Source organism: Polypterus senegalus, chromosome 4 (assembly GCF_016835505.1).
Source record: "Polypterus senegalus isolate Bchr_013 chromosome 4, ASM1683550v1, whole genome shotgun sequence".
NCBI classification, from domain to species: domain Eukaryota; kingdom Metazoa; phylum Chordata; class Cladistia; order Polypteriformes; family Polypteridae; genus Polypterus; species Polypterus senegalus.
The window spans coordinates 202,755,963-202,781,829 of record NC_053157.1 but is presented as its reverse complement, the minus strand read 5'-3'; the positions used below and the strand labels follow the sequence as shown (position 1 = coordinate 202,781,829).

Here is a 25,867-nt window from a genome sequence, read left to right as displayed (position 1 = left end):
AATGGCTGATCATGAAAACCATATTTTCAGCTCTTACTTTTCTAATCTTTACAGTTATTTAGTTGTAGTGTTCCTATATATACGGTAATACGGTAGTTCAGCCAGAGCACATCTTTTTTTTGTTTATCAGCAAACTTTCTGTAGTGTAACCAAAGATCAGCGCAGTGAAAGTGAGGTGATTGGACTTTACGTTAAGTAATAAAAATGAATTGGAGAAGTCATTCTGTGCATAGACAAACCACAAGAAAAGCTACTCTTAACAAATTCAGTCTTTTATTTTGTCCTTTAAATGAATACAGACACTACTTGAGTTTGGACAGCAAGCTTGTTTAAAATGCAGCAGCTTACACTTTTAATTGGAAAAAGAAAAGATAAAGGCGAATTTGAAATTGCAGCTTAGTAAATAATACGCTTTTTTAAAGATTTGTACTGTGTTTATTATTTGGTGCTGTGTGTCATACAGCATAAGAAACAAGTACTACTTCATTAAAATGGTAATCAGTATTTTATAATGACACATCCAGAATTACAAAAGTGTACCTAATACACTAAAGAAAAAAACACATTTGTATAAATATCGTAAATGTAAATATTAACGGCTAAAAATGCTGTAGTGCAATTAATGATTTAAAATGATTAAAACGTATACATGCAAGTATATTTACATTTGAGCAGTGTTTAATTGCCAATATCAATTAATTGAATGTGTGAGAATATATATGAGTATATATATATTTGTTAGAGAAATGGTGAAAAAATACTTTTTTTTAATTAAGTCTTGTTTCAGATAGGTACATTAGAGAAAAAACTAAACAAAAGGACAGCTTGTAATTAATGAGAAACATTTTATTTTCTTTTATACCATATGTATTATGGATAAATATTTTTGTATATATTTTATTAGTTATATATTTTAAGTAAATTGTATTTACTTTAGTATTTTATGGCCAGTGAACAATAAGCCTACAGAATTTCATCAACTTAATGAGAAAACATTATTAACAAAATACAGCAGTGAATAAAATAAATTAAGAATAGGAGCTGTAAAAAATAATTGTTACTAATTGTTAGAATTGAACTTAAACAAGGAAATTTTGAATATAGGGCAAAATCTTTGAGGCAACGTAACACATGTATTTTTGTAAAACAATGCTAGTGATGTACACTACTATTAATTCTTGTTACCATTACCTTCTCTCTACTTCTCCATCAACATCCTCAGAGCAAACATTGCATCTGTGGTGCTCTTTCTTGGCATGAAACCATACTGTTGCTCACTAATCATCACCTCACTTCTTAACCTAGCTTCCAATACTCCTTCCCATAACTTCATGCTGTGGCTCATTAATTTTATCCCCCTGTAGTTATTACAGTTCTTATTCTTAAATATCGGCACCAGTACACTTCTTCTCCACTCCTCAGGCATCCTCTCACTTTCCAAGATTCCATTAAACAATCTGGTTAAAAACTCCACTGCCATCTCTCCTAAACACCTCCATGCTTCCACAGGTAGGTCATCTGGACCAACGATCTTTCCATTCTTCATCCTCTTCATAGCTGTCCTTACTTCCTCCTTGCTAATCCATTGCACTTCCTGATTCACTATCTCCACATCATCCAACCTCTTCTCTCACTCGTTCTCTTCATTCATTAGCCTCTCAAAGTACTCTTTCCATCTGCTCAAAACACTCTCCTCGCTTGTGAGTACGTTTCTACTCCTGCTATGAGTGATGCTTTTTGCGCTTACTACTTGTTTTAAATGTCCAAACCAAAGCATGACACTCTGGGTAATTTATTCTCTTAAGACTTTTATTGGCACTTTATTTGCCAAGAATGTAGCAACAGAGAATGAAGTCTAATTAAATTTTCAGGCTGCATTATTTACTTTAAGACATTGCTTGAAAACAGTGCCATGTACGCAGGTAAGTACAGATTGTAGTGCTAAACTTTGCCACAAGTAAGGTAGAAGCCAACATCCCCGTCACCAGTATCACTCTAATTAAGAGCATACTGGCTACCCGTCCTCGGACCAATTACTCGTCTCCGGAAGTTGTTTTTCCAGCAGTTGCTATCCTAAAATGGGAATAATGTTTTTTGTTAAGTTTCTAATCATGGGGGATATAATTAATTGCAGGGTCATGAACAGGTAACTGTGTCTAACTTCATAGCACATCTGGCAGCAAATTTTAATGACTTAAAGCCAAAAATAAAAACACAACAAGCAACAGCCATTGGTTTTCAGTCTGGCACAGCATTCCCATTCTAGGAAGTAACAACAAGCGGATATATTTAAAGGATGTTATTAGATTTTTTTTTTTCAGCGACGACATGGGGCTGTTCCAGCTGACAGATGCATCTCTGAATACTTCCCATCTTGGCCTGTGTTTCTGCTGGACATTGTATTAATAATTACAGAAGACAACCTCGTGTGACCTCACCTAATGGTCTCTTTGATAGCTGCTGGCGGTAGAAATCGAGACTTTTCAACAAACAGCTGATTTCCTTCTTATTTCCGTCTGCTGTATGTATGACCAGCAATGTTGCTTTATATTTAGCCAAATGGAAAAAGAGAAACAAGATTTATGGAGCTATAGGATCCTACACACATGTCAGTGCTTTGTAAAGCATGCACGGGATAGGAAGGCTCAGTTAGCAAAGTATGTCAAATAAATCAATCAAGTAAAAACCATAAAGGGAGTATTTATTCAACACCTTGATTACATTACTCTTAAACTTTAAAGCATAAGAAACATAATCTTGACCCCTCTGCCTTTGAAAATTTTAGACCCATTTCTAACCTGCCCTTCTTAAGTAAAATTTTAGAGAAGGCAGTCATTATGCAGTTAAATGACCACCTAAATAAACATGCTATTCTTGATACTTTTCAGTCAGGCTTCAGAACAAATCACAGTACAGAAACTGCACTTGTTAAAGTAGTAAATGACTTGCGGGTAAATGCAGACAGAGGCCATTTATCTGTTCTCATCCTCTTAGATCTGAGTGCTGCATTTGACACCATTGATCATAATATTCTTAGAAATCGCCTTAGTCAATGGGTGGGCCTCTCTGGCAGTGTCTTAAATTGGTTTGAATCCTACCTGGCAGGGAGAAAATTCTTTGTGAGTTGTGGTAATCAAATCTCAAAGACACATGATATCCGATATGGTGTTCCACAAGGCTCTATCCTGGGTCCGCTGTTATTCTCAATCTACATGCTTCCGTTAGGTCAGATTATCTCAGGTTACAACGTGAGCTACCACAGCTATGCTGATGACACACAGCTGTACTTATCAATAGCACCTGATGACTCCGACTCTTTCGATACACTAACACAATGTCTTACTGGTATTTCTGAATGGATGAATAGTAATTTTCTCAAACTAAATAAAGAGAAAACTGAAATTTTGGTAATTGGCAATAATGGATTCAGCGAGGTTATCAGAAATAAACTTAATGCACTAGGATTAAAAGTTAAGACGGAAGTAAAAAATTTAGGGGTAACCGTTGACTGTAATCTGAATTTTAAATCGCATATTCATCAGACCACTAGGACAGCATTTTTTCATTTAAGAAACATAGCTAAAGTTAGACCTCTTATATCATTGAAAGATGCTGAGAAATTAATTCACGCTTTTGTTTTCAGTAGACTAGATTACTGTAACGCACTCCTCTCAGGACTACCCAAAAAAGACATAAATCATTTGCAACGAGTGCAGAATGCAGCTGCTAGAATCCTAACTGGGAAAAGAAAATCCGAACACATTTCTCCAGTTTTGATGTCACTACACTGGTTGCCTGTGTCATTCAGGATTGACTTTAAAATACTGCTTATGGTTTATAAAGCCTTAAATAATCTCGCCCATCTTATATATCGGAATGCCTGACACGTTATATTCCAAATCGTAACCTTAGATCTTCAAATGAGTGTCTCCTTATAATTCCAAAAGCTAAACTTAAAAGAAGTGGTGAGGCGGCCTTCTGCTGTTATGCACCTAAAATCTGGAATAGCCTGCCAATAGGAATTCGCCAGGCAAATACAGTAGAGCACTTTAAAACACTGCTGAAAACACATTACTTTAACATGGCCTTTTATAACTTCACTTTAACTTAATCCTGATACTCTGTATGTTCAATTCTTCATAATAACTATTCATGGTGGCTCCAAAATCCATACTGACCCCTACTCTCTCTTCTGTTTCTTTTTCCGGTTTCTTTGTGGTGGCGGCCTGCACCACCACCACCTACTCAAAGCATCATGATGCACCAACATTGATGGACTGAAAGCCAGAAGTCTACGTGACCATCATCATCAGGTCCTTCATGATGACCTAAATACAAAGAGGACTGTTTTTATGTTAGGTAGAATGCCCAGAGGGGACTGGGCGGTCTCTTGGTCTGGAACCCCTACAGATTTTATTTTTTCTCCAGCCTTTGGAGTTTTTTGTTTTTCTGTCCACCCTGGCCATCGGACCTTACTCTTATTCTATGTTAATTAATGTTGACTTATGTTTATCTTTTATTGTGTCTTCTATTTCTCTATTCATTTTGTAAAGCACTTTGAGCTACATTTTTTTTGTATGAATATGTGCTATATAAATAAATGTTGATTGATTGATTGATTGATTGATAAAGCATAGGAAACAAAAGCATATTACACCTGCATTTGGCCCTGTGAAGACCAAATACAATTATATAGTAATAAGTAATAATTAGGTGTTGGTGCCCAAAGTATATGAAAAATAATACAAAAGCTATCATCAACAACTTGCAGTCTTGGTGACAAAGAAGAGAATAAGTCATATTTCATTGTAATATGGAAAAACTTGGACAGACAGTTGTTAACTAAGGGTCCTAAAACACTACAAAGTTCCAAAAACACTAAAGGGGAATATTAGATAGATAGATAGATAGATAGATAGATAGATAGATAGATAGATAGATAGATAGATAGATAGATAGATAGATAGATAGATAGATAGATACTTTATTAATCCCAAGGGGAAATTCACATTACCATCAAAACCCCAGCTAGTAATAGGTTAAAAATATGATCTTTATACAATAAAAACTTTCATGCTATACAAAAACGTTCTGCAACACAAGAAGCTCCATGGAGCACAAATGGCAGAAAAGAATTGCCTGAAAAGACAACGCAATCCAAGGTGAACAAGTCCAAATGACAAAACCAAAGCAAAGCCAACAAACAAAGCACAGGTTTAAAAACATAAAAAGTAAATCACAAAAATCACAAGAAGTCAGCACTCCCCAGGATAATCGAGAATGAAACGGCAGGAACTCTGGGAAACCCTCACCTTTATACAGCAAAATGTCGTCACTGAAAGCAATGGGCAGGCAGTCCCACCTCTTGGGTTACCACCCCAAAACACAAGGTACATAACAAAGGCATTGGTACATAGTCACAATCCAATACAAAGAAAAAAGAAAATAAACATTTAAATGTACATCCAATCTCAATTTACTTACATAGTCAAGTCTGTTATGACACAAACAGGATCAGATTTGGAATACTAACAATGAGGCATCATTAAAAAGGAATGGGAACATGAAAATCACCGTCTCCATCATGTTTGTTTTTTCATTTCAGGAGGACATTACTATAGAAGTATATGAATACGAAGAGAACATCCAAAGAGGCACAGAACGTGACAATAGTGAACACAGGTGCTGTGAGACACTCTTTCTTTCTTTCTTTCTTTCTTTGTGGAACAAGTAATGAAGTGCATAATATTTGAACTCATCCTGAAATGAATGTAATATAGAAGTAAAAACTGATACATAAAAACTTTTACATCTGCATCTTTCTGCTTTTTCTTTCTTTTTTCTCTAATGCTTTTTATATAATGCCAGTTTTCCTCAATTCAATTTGCACAATTAGTAAGGTTGAAAATGCTCTGTTATTTGCCTTGTTTTAGTTCTAATATAATAAAGCACTTTGAACAAAACAGAAAGTCCCTCTGTGCTGCCTACAGCGCTCACATTGTCTGCTATGTGTTGTCACATATTGATTTATTTATTTCTAATACAATAGGGTTGCTTGAAGGAAGCGTACAGCTCTTTCAATTTGTAAACAATACGTGCCACATTTTATATGGAATGTTCTTTTTCATTTTCGGTTTAGTAAGGCAGCTTTAAGAAAAGCAAAGCTACTTCTTTCTTTCCTTGTCTGACAACTCGACTAGCAGACTTGAAAGTAGTTATAAATGATCTTTTTCAAGAAGTCCATGTCAGATTGTCTTTACACCTCAAAAACAACTGCATACATCTGTGTTAGATCTGACTTGATGGACTCAGGAGCCTTTTGCACTCATATTTATAACCTCTAAATATTCCAGCGCTGCTGATCTCAGCATATTAGCAGAATTGGTACTCCAAAATAGTTTTCTAGTCAGGCAGCAACTGCCTCTTCCTTGCTGGATGTCCGGCTTAGAGTGAGCTCATCCAAGAGACACAGAGGACACATTAAAACTCATTCTCACAGCTCTCCGTGGAGGGCCGGAACAGTTACTCATGCATTTGGCGACTGAAAGGCATTGTAGGAAACAATTCTAAGCCAAGCAGTCTATAAAAAATAAGCAGAGTATGAGGATGGAGAAGAATCTCAAATTGATTCGTTCCTCTATGGGTTTGTGTGTATGTGTGCACTGACATATAGATCAGCTGCATTGTTATTTGAAAATGATTTGAACAACCTTAAACTTGCATTTAAAATGACGCTCAGGGGGCCTTCATGAATTTCAAAATCATTTGGTTTTCCACAATCACTGCTTAGAGCAAAGCCATAACAAAGATGATAATGCAAAACAACGAAGTGGCTTCAACAGCACATCGTTACATCACATATTTCACACAGATCTTTTAGCTAAATATCATGCTGCAAGACTTCCATTCCACATCTTTCCAATGGTGGCCTATTGGATTGAGATCAACCATTAAAGTAAACTGAAATCACTGTCATGTATACAGGGGCGTAGCTAGGGTTTTCATCGCCCGGGGACAACTGAAGATTTCTCGCCCCCTCCTGTTTGCCAAAATGCAATGGGGAAGGGAAAGAAAACTTTTTAAAATGTATTTAAAATAATAGTATTTTAAGAAAAAAATTTTATATGTCTCCAAAAATGATAACACCACCTTGTGTTCTTTAAAATCTAAATCCGTCATTAGTTTTTGTAAGAAAAAATTAGTTTTCCGCATTTAAAAATAATTTTTAATGAAAGTATATAGCAAATTATAAAGCAAAATAATTATATATTTATAAGAACTGCATTACTTACAATTTCTTCGTACGAAAATATGATGGGGAAACATCTAGAATTTTGCAACCATCTACTAGAATACTTCACCACAGCCCAATCAATTTTCTATCAGACACATAAACACAAATCACTTGGCACACAGAAATGGCGTTTGCAACAACTTAAGACAATGATACACTAATGCCTCATGTCATTCGCACAGCCTGTTTAATAACATCAAAAATGTTTCTGGGTGGGAGTCAAGCATGTTAGAGTAGCGGAAGGGATAAATTATTGTCTGTTGGGTACTGTATATAGAACGAATACATGCTTCGAAATCAGAAAGAGACAAAAAACATAGGAAAGAAATATCCTCATACTGATGGAGTGATGGACTGAGTATGCGAATGTTTTTTATTTACTTTTTAGTGCATTTAAGAATGGAAAACATTTCATTCTAAAATTTCGTAACATCAATTCCACTGGATGCTGTGCCCGGGGATGCATGTCCCCCCTTGCCCCCCTCTAGCTACGCCACTGCATGTATATGGAACAAGCTTGAAATGATGAATGCTTTATGATATGGTGCATTTTGGAAGAATCCACCTGAAAACAGGCAGACTGTGCCCCTAAAGGCAGGCACATGGTCATCAGCAAATACTTGAGAATGCTGTAGCAGTCAAGTGACAAAGAACGGGTATTAGGAGGACTATAGTGTGCCAAGAAAACGTTTCTCACGCCATTAGAGTACCACCACCATCCTGTGCCTTTGACACAAGGCAGGATGGACACACACATTCATCCTGATTGTGTCCAATTCTGAACCAACCCATTTGCATGTTGTAGGAAAAATCGATGTTCATCAGGCCAGGCGTCATTTTTCCAATCTTCAATCAAACTTTCACCTGGGTATTTTAAACATATATAGCCATTAGGTCTGGGGTTATAAGCCTGGAGCGAACAGTGGTTTTCACACACTTACGAACGCTTACAAAATAGCCTAAAAAGATGTCCATGTTACCATATTTCATGTGAACTCAAAAATGTAAATTGAAAAAATCCAATTAAAAAAAAAGATTGAATTGTTTTTGTGATCAACAGGCCTTGCCCACACTTAACTCCATCTGCACAAATAGTAAGAACGACATAGAAAGTACAATCAGAGTGAAGTTAGAATTAAGAATGGGGAAAGTAAATTGAAACAAAGCATGTTGTTGGGTTAGCTGTGTAAGAAAAATCCAGCATATCTGATCTGAGAAACCCATGCACAAGTTGCTGAGCTTTCAAAAAAATCCTACTTGATGTTTTGAAGGTCAGGTAAACATGGCAATGAAGATGTTTTAGATGCTAAACAGATGCAAATTTAAACATTGCTCGTATTTTGCATTGTTTTAGAAAACCTCTACCACCATGTAGCATATTGCATATGCAATGCTTTATGTTCTTTTGTCTGGAATTTGACCCACCAGTTGCAGTAATTTCTGTAAAGGTATTGGATTATGGATAAAAACTACTTATTTTCTTTCCACTTGATCCAAACAGAACTTATATTTTAATCGGTGCAATCAACAATTGTAGTGAAGCTGAAATGTGAGGGCTAAAATTCAGGCCTCTGCACTCAAAAGTGAATTGACACAGTCACCCAGATTTTGAGATTCAAGAAGCATCAAACGTATTTGTCTGTTGGGGTTTTGAGTATCAGAACAAGTCTGACCATTTGAACCTATACTGAGATTATCTGATCGTTTTGCAGTGCCGGAGTATTGGAAGGTGTGATAACAGGCTCATTCAAGCTGTAAAAGGGTTCTTTACAGATGAGTAAACTTGTCTTTCTTCTCAGTTTATATCAAGTTTCACATGAGGCGATCAGACTACTAAACTATTCCCAAAGTGCTTTTGTCAGTAGCATAGAAAGGTCATCTTCAGAAAAATAGGACAATGTCGCCATCATGTCCATACTGTAGTATTTCTTCTCACTTACTGTGCATTGGTGGTGCCCTCCAGGGTTTCAATCTTCAATACTACACAGCACATCCTTATCTATTCTGAGCTCCATGCATAAAGATGGTACTTTTCCTAAATCTTATTTTTTTATGCCTGCATTATTTGCCTGAAGAGGCCAAAGTAGTACACTAAAGTCCTGTTTAATATTAGATTTTTCTTACTTTGTTGTGTAAGAGCAGTGTTTTCTATGATACTGTGAATTTTGTTAACAAAGGAAGGATATTCTGTTAACTTAGGAAAAATAATTTGTGCTGCAATTACATTTGTGAGACTTTCTAACTTTTGATAGTAACCCAGTTTGGCTTTAAACTCTGAACTTGTTTAGGCATAGAGCTCTGTTTAGATGGTGTTTTTGACATGCCCTCAGCTTCACTTGTGCATCTATGATCACCTATTCAATCCTCCATATGAATAGATTCCATCTGTCATGAGAACAAGAAATAATGCCAACCCTACCCACAGGGGAAAAAAAAACTGCTGCGTTGTCATTCCAGCCTACTGTATCAACTGTAGACTCCCCTGTAAAAGTCTCAGAGGTCACCAGCCACAGCTTATTGTTGTTACCTACTGGCGACTTTAGATTGTATAGCACATGGGCACATAGACATTGTACCCCATGAACTAAATGGCTTTAAGTGGCGGAAAGAATATAAAAATTTATTAAAACATATTTTTGTGCACAGTTTGGGAAGAATGATGTAGGTCTTATTATACACGCATATGCTAAACAGGATCAACTTCAACATTAGGATGCTGATATTGCTATGTCTTTGCAATGATTTACAGTGTGACATTATTCTTAGAGGTATATTCACAAGCAGACAATTAATCTTAGACTTCCTTGGATATCCAAGTCCCTTTTTTAAAAATAAAAACTTACATTTTCATTAATCTTCAATAATATCTGTGACCATTTGGTAAAAATCTCAAACCTTTGGTGAATCCTGGCCCAAATGTGATCTTTGCAGTAGGGAGTGTGAGGGTAAAGTGAGCTCACAGCAACATTTGTTGTTCCAGTTTGCTCTGTTTCCCCTTTTCTACACCCCACCCCAAACCTTAGATGCTAACATACAAGTGCAGCCCTATTCAGAATCCATTTACGTACATATCAATCTCTTTTTTTCAGAAAGTGAAAACAAATATCTTCTGATTTAAAGATCCTCGCTCCACAAATTGTTGGTGTAATAACTGAACCATAAATTCAGACCTCGGTTATATGGAGTTTCCTTAACTTGATTTCTGTATTATTCTGCCTAAATCAATAACTGTAACATCAACATGTATTCCCAAAAGGATGGCAGGTCTTTGTGATGGATGTCTCTTTTGCTTATACTTAATGACAGTCCAGATATGTCTGGCTCTGATTGGAGGCTTCCATCATTATTGTAAAAGAAGTGTCATTGGTAAGAATATTAGGAACCCAATTATGACAGTGGAAGACTTCTGAACAACTATGATGTGAAAGAAATGGCCAACTCTGTAATTGAAAATGAACCTTGAGTTGCACTATGCTACTATTTTAACACATTGCTAGCTTCTCTAGGGTGCTGGCCATGCAGTGTTTGTGCAAGTGCTTTGCATCTACAGAGAATACAAGAAAAACAGACCACTTACTGATTACGTTCAATCTCTAGGACCAACTCTTTGCCTTCAGCCGTTAATTCGATCTCCGCAGTATCTGGATGCAGCACCTGGAGGACGACAGAAAAGCATCTCTGTTAGTACAACTGAATACATCAAATGCAACAGTTATGCTGGAACTCTGCCATCAGAGGCATATGTCTTTTAAGACTAAGTTGGTCTTAAAACTGGAAATCTGTCTCTTGCTCTATTAGAAACATCAAAAAGCAAAGATTATTTCTGTAAGTTCAGTAAAAACTGCTTCACCAAGGCATATTGTTTTAGACCATGGAGGCCTCAATAAACCCTTTCTAGCCATGAAATATCCTTGATGTTTAAAGAAAAATCAAAAATTAGCATCCATAAAGTAACAAAGGTTACCCGTGTCATTATTAAGAGTAATGTACCCAAGTTAAAACAAACAGGTATTTTAGTCCAGCTTGCACACAATTTTAGGTGTTTGAGTTTGATTTTTTTTTTTCTACATTGATACATTTTTTTCAGTGTCCTGTGACTAGCACTGCTTTTATTAAGCTCAAGTGTTATGTGTTTAACTCCCAGGTGAAGGCACTGCCCATGTAGCAGTGGAACGTTCTCCTTATGTTTATGTTGGCTTTCTCAGTGCACACTGTCTTCCTCTCGTATTCCAAAGGTGTGCACAGCAGGTTTATTTGTAACTCTAGTCTGACTCCCTGTGAATGAGTTTGCTCTGTCAAAGCCCAGTTAGTGTCCTGCATCTATTCTGTCCAAAGTTATGGGCAGTCAATGGCTTTCCAGACAGAAATGAGTACAAGTTAGGAATGCTGCCTGAATGAAGACCAACAGAATGGTGTAATAAAGAATCTTGGGATCTTTTAGAACATCTCAGCAGTAAAAAAACAGATGCTTAATGTAGCCCTCTGGGACTAGTCTTAAGCATAAAGATGTCACCTGAGGGTAATTGTGTAGATAAAGGTCTTACTTCAAGAATAAGCAATAGACTAAACAAAACTTTTTGAACAAAACGCAAAAGGCACAATACACATTTGAAGGAAACAAACTCAAGTGCAATACCCACGACATACCATAAAACTCACATCCTGTCACATAGACATCACTCTGGAAAAATAAAGAATTTTGACTCTATACTATCTGTAGAATATGCTTCTTTTATATTGTGGAACAAGCCCCGGACACAGACAGACGGACAACGGTTTTGCTCCCAACACACTCATTTATTTACAAAATATTTACAATTGTTTTAGTGCACAACCCAGTGCCTCCAGCATCGATCCCCCAAAGTCCAGGCCTCACAGTCTTCCATACCTTCCTTCTGGCTGCCTCCACTCCTCTCTACAGCTCCGTCCTCTTCCAACCAACTCTCGCTCCCGAATGTAGGGAGGCGGCCCCTTATATATGAGCCCGGATGGGCTCCAGCTGCTTCCCGGCAATCCTCCGCGGACATCTCCCCCCCCATGTGGCGGAAGTGCCGGCTGCGCACCTGGAAACCCTCCGGGTGTCCACCGTCTTCTTCCAGGGTTCTTCAGGCACTGGGGCGCCCCCTGGTGGTGGCCAAAGGGGCCCCTACAGGGTTGGGCTTCCAAGCCCTCTAGCCGTGGCCCCCAACACAACCAGGGCAGTCGCCCCCTCGTGGTCTGGAGGAGGCTCCAGCTGCCCACCACTATATATATATATATATATATATATATATATATATATATATATATATATATAAAGCTGCGTGGGAGATTTACATAAGAACATATGAAACTGAATAAATGAGAAGAGACCACTTAGTCCATCAAGCTTGTTTATTTAGCTAATAATAAAGCTGTCTCAATATCTCATCCAGATTCTTCTTAAAGGTTGTCAAGGTTCCTGCTTCTGCTACATGACATGGTACCTTGCTCCAGAGTCCCACAGCTCTTTATGTAGTGACATAGTTTCAGGCTTCTTTCCTAAATGCACTTCCACTGACCACCACAAGTACGTCAGTTTACCATTAAGTTGAAAGAATTCTGCTGGATCCACTTTATCAATGCCTTTGAGAATTTTGAAGACCTCAATTCGGTCCCCACCGTGTCCTCTGCTTGACACTAAACAAGTTTAATTCTCTGTCAGAGTACGACATCCCTTTAAGTCCTAGGATGCACTTGTTTGCTTTACTCTGCACAGCTTTGAGTGCTGCTATGTCTTTCTTGTAGTGTGGTGGACAGAACTACAGTAGTCCACATAAGGTCTCACTAGAGCATTTTATAATCTGAGCATAGTGTCCTTTGATTTAAATTCTAGAGTTTTTACAATGCACCTTAACATTTTAATACCTTCGGCACATTGCTTAGATGTTGAAAGTATTATGTCAGCATAACCTCCCAAATCCTTTTCAGATGTGGCTTCCTTTGGGACAGTGCCTCCCATCTTGTATTTATTATTAAAGTTCCTTTTTTTCACAAGTAGTACTTTTACACATTAAACTTTATTTTCCAAGTGCTTGCCCAGTTCTGAAGCTTGCCCAGCTCTTGGCTACCTCCTCAGTGTCTGCCACTCCTCCAATTTTAGCATCATCATCAAAATTTACAAGTTTCCTAACTACACCAAAATCAATGTCATTAATATAAATCAGAATAAGCAGTGGTGCTAGGACAGACCCCTAAGGGCCTCCACTGCCGACCTCGCTCCACAAAAAGCATTTAACACTTATCGGTACTCTTTTTCTCCTAGCAGTTAACCAACTGGAGATCCAGTTTTGTAGGTTATGTCTTACTCTGACAGCTTCTAGTTACAGAATTAATCTTAAGTCAAAGACTTTTTAAAAGACCAAAATAATTTATGTCATATGCTTTGATTCTGTCAACCATTGCAGTTGCCCGTTCAAAAAAAAAAAAAATCAAAAAGATTGGTATCCGCTCATAAACCCATGTTGGCCATTAATTAATATACTGTATTATTAGTAAGACGTATTGGTCTGTAATAACCAGGATCCATTTTGTTTCCCTTCCTGAAGACTGGAGTCCCATTTGCAGCCTTCCAGTCCTCAGGTACTTCTCCTTTCTCAAGTGACTGCTCAAATATGCCTAATCAGGGTTTCTAGATGACATGTTTAATTTTTTTTAAATAAGATTGTTAAAACACCATCAGGTCTGGGAGTTTTATTAGTCTTCAGTGCACTCATCAAGCTGTCTATAAAAATATATGAAGTAAACAAGTCAAGCAAAATGACACCTTTTATCGGCTAACTAAAAAGATTACAATAAGTAAGCTTCCGAGGCAACTCAGGCCCCTTCTTCAGGCAAGATGTAAAATCTTCTTCTTGCCTGAAGAAGGGGCCTGAGTTGCCCTGAAAGCTTACATATTGTAATCTTTTTAGTTAGCCAATAAAATGTGTCATTTTGCTTGATTTCTCACTACAGAAAATAATGGCTAACACGGTACAACACCCTAGTACTATCCATCCATCCATCCATTATCCAACCCACTATATCTAACTACAGGATCACGGGGGGTCTGCTGGAGCCAATCCCAGCCAACACAGGGCGCAAGGCAGGAAACGAACCCCGGGCAGGGTGCCAGCCCACCGCAGCCCTAGTACTATGAAGTAAAAAAAAATGTATTGCCTATAATTTCTGATTAATGTAATGCTACCTTGGTCAATAAAAGTATCAATTAATATTAAAAATGTGAAAATTTCTAGGTAATTCCAAACTTCTGAATACTATATAGTATGCTATATATGTGTATGTGCACTGTATATACTGTATATATATATATACAAGTAAACACAAAATGCAGTTTTTAAATGATGGTTTTTATTGTTTAGCGAGAAAAAAAATCCAAACCTACATGGCCCTGTGTGAAAAAGTAATTGCCCCCTTGTTAAAAAATAACCTAACTGTGGTGTATCACACCTGAGTTCAATTTCGTAGCCACCCCAGGCCTGATTACTGCCACACCTGTTTCAATCAAGAAATCACTTAAATAGGAGCTGCCTGACACAGAGAAGTAGACCAAAAGCACCTCAAAAGCTAGACATCATGCCAAGATCCAAAGAAATTCAGGAACAAATGAGAACAGAAGTAATTGAGATCTATCAGTCTGGTAAAGGCTATAAAGCCATTTCTAAAGCTTTGGGACTCCAGCGAACACAGTGAGAGCCATTATCCACAAATGGCAAAAACATGGAACAGTGGTGAACCTTCCCAGGAGTGGCCGGCCAACCAACCAAAATTACCCCAAGAGCGCAGAGACGACTCATCTGAGAGGTCACAAAAGACCCCAGGACAACTTCTAAAGAACTGCAGGCCTCAATTGCCTCAATTAAGGTCAGTGTTCACGACTCCAACATAAGAAAGAGACTGGGCAAAAACTGCCTGCATGGCAGATTTCCAAGACGCAAACCACTGTTAAGCAAAAGAACATTAGGGCTCGTCTCAATTTTGCTAAGAAACATCTCAATGATTGCCAAGACTTTTGGGAAAATAACTTGTGGACTGATGAGACAAAAGTTGAACTTTTGGAAGGCAAATGTCCCGTTACATCTGGCGTAAAAGGAACACAGCATTTCAGAAAAGAACATCATACCAACAGTAAAATATGGTGGTGGTAGTGTGATGGTCTGGGGTTGTTTTGCTGCTTCAGGACCTGGAAGGCTTGCTGTGATAGATGGAACCATGAATTCTACTGTCTACCAAAAAATCCTGAAGGAGAATGTCCGGCCATCTGTTCGTCAACTCAAGCTGAAGCGATCTTGGGTGCTGCAACAGGACAATGACCCAAAACACTATATATATATATAAATATATATATATATCAATTTTAACATTTTATAATGCTAATAGCTACTAATTTCATTCAAGTTTGAGTGACTATTTTAAATTATCAGGATTCACATGTTGACACAAATACATTTAGGTTCATTGCCCCTTAGGTAGTCAAGTTGTGTTCAGGAATACCGAAAAATATGTTAACAGTTTTTAAGGATAAAATAGTCAAATTAAATTTTAACCAACAACTTAAATACAGACCACCAGATATGGATTTTTTCAAATGGCTTTGTCTTTAAAAAGAAGCAGACAAAATGATGAGTGTTTTTTTTTCCTTCTTTTTTAAATCCCACAGACAGGTTACTCTAAACTCCTTCAGTCTTAATGCCACATAATGCATTTTGTAATATACGTTGGATTACATGACAACAAACTGTCAGCCTTTCTTTTACCTCAGATTCACAGAGACAGCCTAACTGACATTACTAGGAGGCCTAGGGGAGGACATGAAAATCAGTGACCTTGACTGTCAGAGTCTAGAAACTTGCACATTATAACATTTGTGACAAATTAACTTCTGAAATAAAGTCTGCTAGCTAGAAAGTAATTTTATTTTACACACAGAGGCATGTAATCCCAAATATTCTCTTTTTCCCAACAGAACTATGACTCTGTTCTGCCTGTGACATTATAATCAAAAAATATCCCAAAGCCTACATGTTCCATTGCTGGTATTCTATTAAAACTAACATCAAAGGACGTAAATGTTAGATTTATTACATTATAATATACCTTCCATCCATTCATTCACTTTCTGAACCAACATAGTTCAGTTCAGGCTTATGGGAAGGCAGATCGCAGGCCAGTGGCACCTTGCCAGTCAATTACAGGACACATTACCCACACTAAAGTATCTTTAGGAAAGCCAAGCTGGGCAGAGGGTGAAGGCACCAACTTCACTTTGACGGGGTAACTCAGTCCTCTGGAGCTGTGAGGTAGCAGCGCTACCCACTGTGCCACCCATCCTAATTTACAAGGTGATCCAGAGCAGGGTTAAACAGGTTTGATAACAGATGCATATTTTTCAAAGAAATTTTCATTGTGCACTTTTAATAAAATTTTTTGTTAAGGTCAAAGGTTTCAAACTCAGTTTATGTAGGGTCACTAAACTTACTGATTTCATACTTACTAATTTTATACTAAGCGGCTCATTAAAATTCCCACTTCTTAGTTCTTCTCAGCTATTTTCTCAGAACCTGTTGGAGGTTTTAAAAAGCCCCTGCATTTTCTTAAATAGGTAATATTTTTATTAGCTTCATTTTAGTGCACAGATCTGTATTCTGCATGTTCAATACTCCTGCTAGGGCCTATTTTATTATTTATGCTTATTTATGCCGTTTCTTTGGTCTGTCTATGATGCCCTGTCAATGTGCAAATTTAAATTATGTTTAAAAATTGCTCTTTTTTTCTTGCATTATAAGCGGCCATACTTGTAAATGTTAGTTAGTAATTTTTGTCTTCTACGCCAACTACAGTAAATCTCATTCTCCTATATAGTGTATTGTTAACTCACCCTGCTTGTTCACTCCCTAATAATTTTAGCTTATGTTTACATACTCCGTGTAATTTATAACATACAAAATAATATAGTCTTATCATTTTACCTCGTTTTTTTACACCTGCTTGTTTTGTTTAGCGCCCAATAAAATTGTGCTCTGTGAAGGGCGCTAAACAGTGATGAGTGAAAGCTCAGTTTCATTTTGCATATACTGTCGTGAAAACGCCCCTAATATTCACTTTGGAAAATTCACTGAAACACAATTTAGTGAGTTTTTCAAATATATTGGCTTGGGAAGTAAGGAATATTGCTCCCCGAAAGTTATTCCGCAGCTGAAAGTGCTCTGTCTTTCCTTAGCCGCCCTTCAGCACCACCCCAAAGTTCCACAAATCCTACCACGGCGCTCCATGCAGTATCATCACACTGCCCACCTGCACATTCATGCCAGCAGGTCTGCAGAGGTAATGCTGTTCATGCTCAGTTCCCGCGACTCTGTAAGCCGATCACCCGTGGCCACATACCAAGGCCAACAGACTATAGCATTGGTGAAGTGCTTGAAGATAACTGCACTCTAGCCACACATGCCCTTTTCGGACTCTGCACCAGAATAAACTGTCCAAATGGAGAAAAAGGTTGCAAATGAGGTGAAAATATGCTACTGTGTTAAAGGTGCAGATTTTCAAGTGCCGAAAGAAAATTTGCTTTGTAAAATTTGTTTGTGAAGTGAGACTCTGTGTTTCCTAGCAATTTCGATTTAGCATTAATTGTTCTGCGCATTACTAATGCAAAATAAACTTTTACCGATTTTTAAAAGGCGACATGGTGGTATAATAGTGAATGCTGACAGTTCACAGTTCTATGGTTTGAATTCATGCCTAGATAACCCTTGTATTCTCCTTATCCCTGTTAAGTTATTTCGGTAGGTGAGGCTGACTGCATGTGCCGCCTATGGTGGATACGTATAATATATCTTGTTTTCTGTAGTGAAAAATGTGAATGAGTTGACCACTTGATTATCATTACAGAGAATAGCTGGAAAGAAAACCAAATGGCCCTGTAGCTCATAATGAAATTGATTTTGTACTGCTGTGTTAAAATCCACCAATGAGATCTGAAACACAGCAACAGAAAATTCAAATTAAAAATAGGGTATAACACAGCATAAAAAATTAGATCACTGCCCGTTACCTTGAAAAAGTATAAGATACCCAGCAAAGTTTTACGTGTTAAAATCCCCCCTTGAAAGTCTGTTCTGTACACACAGTACACTTTGAAGGGTTAATTTAACACTGTCAGTTTTACTGTGTGTCATTTTGAGCTGCAATGAATAGCTGTTTAAAGGGCTCTGTGATAAAAGGCACATGCAGAATGTACACAGTATACAAAAGACATTTGTTCTTGACACACTGTATGCAGCCTGCTGCTCAGCTATTTTGTGGGATGGCGTGACTCCATTTACTGTAGAACGGTGTAGCAGGCCTTCACTTTGGTCTCCATAATGTTCATTTTAATGTTGCCCAAGGCTGTTCATCTTGAATTCTCATCTTTACAGTTTTTTAAATGTCATATATTATTACATGGCCGTGCCATCTAAAAGTAGAATAATTAACGGTGACAAAGAGAAAATTGGCATCTCAAAGCAAAACGGATTTACTGCCTAGGTTTGTGTTCACAGAGAGCTATGCTCTTTGAACACTATTGTAGAATTAATGAGCTAAACAAGTGTAAAATTGAAGCAAATAATAAAACAAAAGAAAAATAATAAATTGTACTTAACAACATTGTGTAGCACGATAGAGCCGTGGTTATGCACTGCTGCATCACAGTCCCAGTGTCCTGGATTCAAATTCCATAACAGATTATGTCTGTGTAGTGGTGGAATTTTCTCCCTGTGTCGGTATGGGTTTTTCACCAGGCACTCCACTTTTTCTCCTGTATCCCGATAGACAAACATGGTAGGTAAGTTGGCAATTCTAATTTGGCTCTGCGTGAGTGCAGACATCTGAGCGAGTGTATCACGTGAGGGGCTGAGCATCAAAGTAACAGAAGTGGGAGCTCAGGGTGTAAAACACAGAAAGCAGAGGGTGACAGTGTGAGGAATCTTACTGGGTGATGTTAAGAGGGGTGTCCTTCAGGGGTCAGGGGTGCTGAAGCTGCTTATGTATTTAATATACAGTACATAAATGATGTGGACAAGAATATAAATAACAAGCTAGTGAAGTTTGCAGATGATACCAAACTCAGTGGATTGGCAGATAATCTGGGATCCATTGATTGGGCACATTTGTAGCAGATGAAATTTAATCTAAGTATTACACTGTAAAAGGTTTGGGGCAGCCAATCATATATTGTCCCTGGCTGCAAAAGTGTAAAGAAAATATATGAGATGTTCTCTTGATGAGTTCCAAAGATGCACTGATGATGTTAAGAAAAGATGCCAGCTTTATAAGCCGAAAAGTGGAAGTGATGTCATCTGGCCAGAACCAGAAGTGATGTCAGTCTGGCCACCGGAACCGGAAGTGATGTTAAATCAGGTAGGCTTTCCCGTATTTGGCCTGCAGAGATAACATAGGTAGGTTCAGCGCACCCCGCCACTCCCCGGCCTGGTGGGCAATTACTTCCACTTGGTCCACTCAGCTCCCTCCTAGTCACACATGTGTGGCAACAGGTAGGAAGTAAAAAAATTAGATTTGAGTACACAATGGGAAGTAGTAAACTAGTCACTATCAAGTGCCAAACAGTGCTCAGATTCCATTAAGAAAGCAAGCACAATGATAAGTTATATAGCGCCTTGATGTGTAGAATACATGCACAAGGAGGTTATGCTCAAGCTTTATAACGCACTGGTGAGGCCTCATCTGGAGTACTGTGTGCAGTTTTGGTCTCCAGGCTACAAAAAGGACATAGCAGCACTAGAAAAGGTCCAGAGAAGAGCAACTAGGCTGATTCCAGGGCTACAGGGGATGAATTATGAGGAAAGATTAAAAGAGCTGAGCCTTTTCAGTATAAGCATTAAGGGGCTACATCATTTAAGAGTTTAAAATTAGGAATTGAATTAGTACAGTGGATCAAGGCTGTTATTTTAAAATGAGTTCAGCAAAAACACGGGGACACAGTTGGAAACTTGTTAAGGGTAAATTTCACACAAACATTAGGAAGCTTTTCTTCCCACAGGCAACTGTTGATACATAAAAATAAGCGACCAAGTAGCGTGGTGGATATTAGGACTCTTGTGGCATTCAAAACTCAACTTGACGTTGTTTTAGAGGAATTAGGTGGATAGCATTGGTGAGCTTTGTTGGGCCGAACAGGTCAAAACTTTTTCAAATATTCAAAAATACCCTTCAAAGGACTACTACCCTGTACAGTGCTGCTTCCCATCATGCACTGATGCTGCCAAAATAACCTCAAACACCCTGAAAACCTGAAATGGATTAAGACGGTTTGAAAAATGTTTCTGAAAGCGTGGACCTGAAAAAAAAAAATTGTTTTATAGGTGTCACGCTAGAAAAGTTCTTGTAGTCATTCATTTTCACAACACATGGTGATAAGATACTGCAGGGTACATAAGGCTCAAAGGATGCAAGGCAGAAACCATCCCTGGATGAGATACCAGTCTATCAAATGTGCACTCTTACTCATTGAAAAGAAAATGGAGTAAATCCAGAACAGCCATGCCACAAGTCACGGGGCGAATGTGTAAAGTCACACATGGTTTCTGGCTGGGATAGGATTTCAATCTAGCACCCTAAAGCTGGGGATAGTGCAGTGGTCAGCACTGCTGCCTTACAGTACAAAGATGAGGGTTCACATTCCTAGTCCTACCTGCATGGAGTTTGAAGTTCTCTCAGTGTCCTAGTAGGCTTCCTCCAGGTGTTCCAGTTTCCTCTCAGTGTCCAAAGACTTGCAGGTTAGGCGAATTGGCGACACTAAGTTGGTCTTAGTGTGTGTGATTGGTGTGTGTTTTTGTTCTGCAATGAACTGGTGACCTGTCCAGGATTTGTTCCTGCTTTGTGCCCTTTGCTAGCTGGGATAGGCTCTGCCACCCAGGTCTGGATTAAGTGAAAATGACATGACCCTAGAGCTATAAGCACTATGCCACCGTGCTGCCTGTACAAATGTATAGGGTTCAGACCTAAATATTAATATTCAACCCAAATAACCAATTATTATTAATTGCACCCACAGGTAAACTAAATGTGCACACGCCAGTATTCAAGTTGCCAGGGATATTCTTTCCAAGGTTATTTAGACATCTGCATCAATAACAACTGAACAAGGTTGTAATGAATGCCTACAAATCTGACTTTCAATTTTTTTTTCTGATGCCCATGGCAACTGGTTTCCTGCCAGCTGAGTTTCTTGTATATTAAAGAGGAAGAGAAAGCGACAGAATGTAAAGGTTTTTTTTTGTTTTGTTTTGTTTTCCGCTGCATTTAAATATAACACTTAATACCAAATGTTGCTTGGCATGCTTTGTTAATTAAGTGGCATTTCTTTAAAAAGCCAACATATAAGCATGCATTAACAAAAATTAAATGCTTATGTAAGATTAAAAATGAACAGCATTCATCCAGTTGTTAACAAACCGTGTCTGCGTTTAATGGTATATTAAATTATGACATTTACAAAGTGGTGCACTTATGCTGTGTGCAAGCAAGGAGCGTTTGTCTAGTGAAGTAAGGCTACAGATTTAGCATTGTGCACGGCTTGCAGTTATGAACTAGAATAAATTAGTTAAAGCACTTCACATAATGAACGATATTATGGAGAACTGCGATAAATAGAGAGCGAATAATAAGTGCATCTGTAACACAAACTCAGAACGCATCTCATTCATACTGCAAGTACACATATCAATTTAAAAATATTGATTGAAATATAAACACTTGCCAAGTGAGACACTTTTGTCATGCCTAAATGGATCAATGGGCCTCCCTTGTAATCATTACCCATAGTGATAACACATTATATGGGTTAGCAAATCTTTAGAAAAATAATGCAATTTAATACATTTCTAGGGGATTTGTTCAAATGGTACACTTTCTATCAATATGCAAACAGTAATGATGCAGTGCAGTTATTACATAGGAGATTACAAAATATGTAACACAAATAATCCAACCTATGGCATGCGGTATTTCTATTTCAAAGAGTGGTAAATGAGAATTTTTTTTTTTTTTCCTGCAGGTTTGTTTATTAGAAAATGTATTTGTTTATTGTTTATATATAAAAGATATACGAGGGACGTTCAAAAAGTTTCCGCACTTTTTTATTTATTAAGAACTAGCCATGCCCTGCAGTTCCACCTGCGTATTAGTGAAACAGGACAGTGAGAAGGGCTCTGCCTGGCTCCCCACTCCTGACGTCACACTTCCCTCTCCCCTCGGCTCACAGCCTCTGTCTTGGATTTGCGTGAGTATATCACTCCTGCAAGCGAACTATGATTCTTAGCGCAATGAGAGAAGTTGCAAAATCAACCGGAATGTTCAAGCAAATTATAGAAAAAATCTGATGCAAGTCCATTAAGTAGTTCTTTCGTTCGTTAGCTAAGCAGAGGTAAGATATGCCCCGAGGCTGGGGCGTGAGTGAGGAGGGCAAATAAATCGGGAACCGCAAGCAAACTATGATAATTAGGGCAATGAGAGAAGTCGCAAAATCAACTGAAATGTTCAACCAAATTACAGAAAAAAATCCGTTAAATAGTTCTCTCGTGAAAAACGGACAGACATACAGACAGACGTTAGATTTAATATATAGAGAGATCCATCTATCCATTATCCAACCCGCTAAATCCTAACACAGGGTCACGGGGCGAATGTGTAAACTCCACATGGTTTCTGGCTGGGATAGGATTTCAATCTAGCACCCTAAATCTGGGGATAGTGCAGTGGTCAGCACTGCTGCCTTACAGTACAAAGACGAGGGTTCACATTCCTAGTCCTACCTGTATGGAGTTTGAAGTTCTCTCAGTGTCCTAGTAGGCTTCCTCCAGGTGTTCCAGTTTCTTCTCAGTGTCCAAAGACTTGCAGGTTAGGTGAATTGGCGACATTAAGTTGGTCTTAGTGTGTGTGATTGGTGTGTGTTTTTGTTCTGCAATGAACTGGTGACCTGTCCGGGTTTTGTTCCTGCTTTGTGCCCTTTGCTAGCTGGGATAGGCTCTGCCACCCAGGTCTGGATTAAGTGAAAATGACATGACCCTAGAGCTATAAGCACTATACCACTGTGCACTGTCACAAATTCAACTAAAATGTTCAACCAAATCACAGAAAAAATCCGTTAAGTAGTTCTCTTGTGAAAAATAGACAGACATACAGACAGACGTTAGATTTGATATATAGAGAGATCCATCCATCCGTTATCCAACCCGTTAAATCCTAACACAGGGTCACCCTGTAGTTAGGATATAGCAGGTTGGATAATGGATGGATGGATGGATATTTGCATTATTCTGTGTTTTTTATTAATTTTGGACACCTCAGAGCTTCTTTTACTACAGAACATTTTTGTGTAATAAAATTTTCATTTTATAAAGATCCTTCACTTGCCCTTTTGGTTACACAAGCTGATGGCTGACAGATCTTTCCACTTGTGGGGCTTTTTGCAATACTTTTTTGGACTTTTGTTTGGAGTTACTCCCTAGTTCACAACACTACCTTGTGCAGTCGGTACATAAAGTAATTGGAATGTTCAGCTTGCATTCCTATCATGAATAATACTATTTAAATTATATAAAAAATTCTCTTATGTTGTAGTCATTCACTTATCTAGAGGGGTTATTGAGAACTGGCAGAATACAATGCACTATATGGAAACAAAGATCCAAAAAACTGATTTGGGCTTTATGGTAAAATTAATTCCATTCCAGTGTTAAAAACAGCAAAGCAAGACCTGGATTGCTGCTTTGGTTAGTTTTTGTATATTAAGTATCTGAGTTTTAAAATGCATGTCCGGATACGTTATAATCCATCCATAATGACTGATTAAATCTGACAGCATTTCACACTCTGAGCTGAGCACAGCAGATGTATGTAGGCCTTGATGTGTTTGTGTATGACTGGAGGGCCACTGGGCTAAACCAACTGCTGCTGTAGTTATAAAAACACTTTACCAGTAAGACATTTTCAAAATAGCATTGCACCCAACTGAAGGTATCGTACACCCCTTCTTAAAGCAAGGTAATGGGTCAGTACCTGATTCAAAAAGATGAACCTTTGGCAGCAATTCTAAAGCTCACCCACAGACAAAACTGTGATTTGCATGTGTAGCCTGAATGGTACCTCGTGGTTCACGTCTCTGACGTGATGACTTTAAAAGTCAAGCCAGGATCATCGCTGATCACAATGAACTTCCCTTTTCACCTATTTATTCTGAATCTTTTGTTGTCAAAACTTTATATATAATACGCTACCATGGCTGTTCGTTTGTCTGTCTAGGATTTTAAATCACCTGTAGCTCGCAAACCGTTTCACCGATTGACCTGAAATTTGGTACACATGTACTACGTGACGTCTATTATGCGCTTTCAGGGTGACGATTGACCTCCACGGTTATTCCTCTTTTTATTTTTATTCTATTGTAGAATCAACTCTCACCAGTGGCCAGCAGGGTGGCCATGCGGGCGTGTGTGTATGGGTGCGGTTCTCATCCCTACCACCTTCGCTATCACTTCCCCTACCTCTTCATATCTTACATCATTCTTGAGGTAGAGTGAAGACTTAAGTGCCAGCTTGAGTGAACAATTAAAGAAAACGTACTAAGTAATTGCAACACAAACACTGACTTAATCAGCTTTAATGTGAAAAGATGCAGACGAGAAGAGAAGAAGAGAAGGAGCGGGCCACTAGAGTGGAGAAAAGAAGAGCTGATCAGAAAGCAGCAATCGTATCAACCTCTAAACGTACAGAGAAAGAGGATGAAAACTAGGAATGCTCAAGAGAAGTGTATTCACTGCACGTTATCGTGCAGTGCGCCGTTACTGGTCCTTAATAATTTGGGGAGTGTCTTCCACAAGAGTTCCAAAATCTAGGTGCAAGTCACGCCTTGTACATGATAGTCTCAAGTGCTCCTACAGCACCCTTTTCTTAGCTCCATTTTATTTTATTACACAAACCCAGCATACTCTCATCTCCGTTTAGCCCAGTCTGAGTCCAGTTTATTCTTCTCTCATGAGTTCGAGGGCATAAAAACTTGGCAAATGCTGTAGGCGGCAACCTAGTTAAAGAGTTGTGCATGTAAGGAAACCAACCCTCTGTGCTGTCAAATTGCCAAGCTACACTTTTCCCCATATTGGCACACCCTCTTTGTGCTGTTTGCATCCAACCTCACCTCATATGTCAAGACTCTCTAAGTTGCTTATAATGGGCATCCATGTGATGAAGTGTGCGGGTGTGTAGTTATGAATCCTTCCTGTCATGGTTCAGGGTGAATTACTTATATAATTTTTCCACTGCCTGCAGCACAACCTCTTCTCCTCTTCTGCTCACACATCCAACTTTCTAAAAGGATGGACAGTTAAATTAAAAAGTGAGTGGATGTGGCAAAATAAATCCAATAGCAGAGGAGGATGAAAAACAGGAAACAATTTTTATTACAATCCAGGTGTGGCCACTAAGGACATAAGATGAAAGGCGAATCTCTAGTTCTGGGAAAGAGGAACTGAATCACAGTGTAGGTGTCATAGGTTAAGCAAA

The 25,867-nt window shown here is 38.3% G+C and overlaps 1 protein-coding gene across 2 annotated transcripts in view; it reads right to left on the bottom strand.

Annotated features, from left to right (window-relative positions):
- The window catches only part of adam19a (ADAM metallopeptidase domain 19a), a 685,152-nt gene that overhangs the window by 401,073 nt on the left and 258,212 nt on the right, over window positions 1-25,867 (bottom strand). For both annotated transcript variants that reach the window (XM_039751867.1, XM_039751868.1), the window contains exon 3: window positions 10,872-10,948. In XM_039751867.1, coding sequence (XP_039607801.1) covers window positions 10,872-10,948 — 77 coding nt within the window. The remainder of the gene's footprint in view (window positions 1-10,871; window positions 10,949-25,867) is intronic.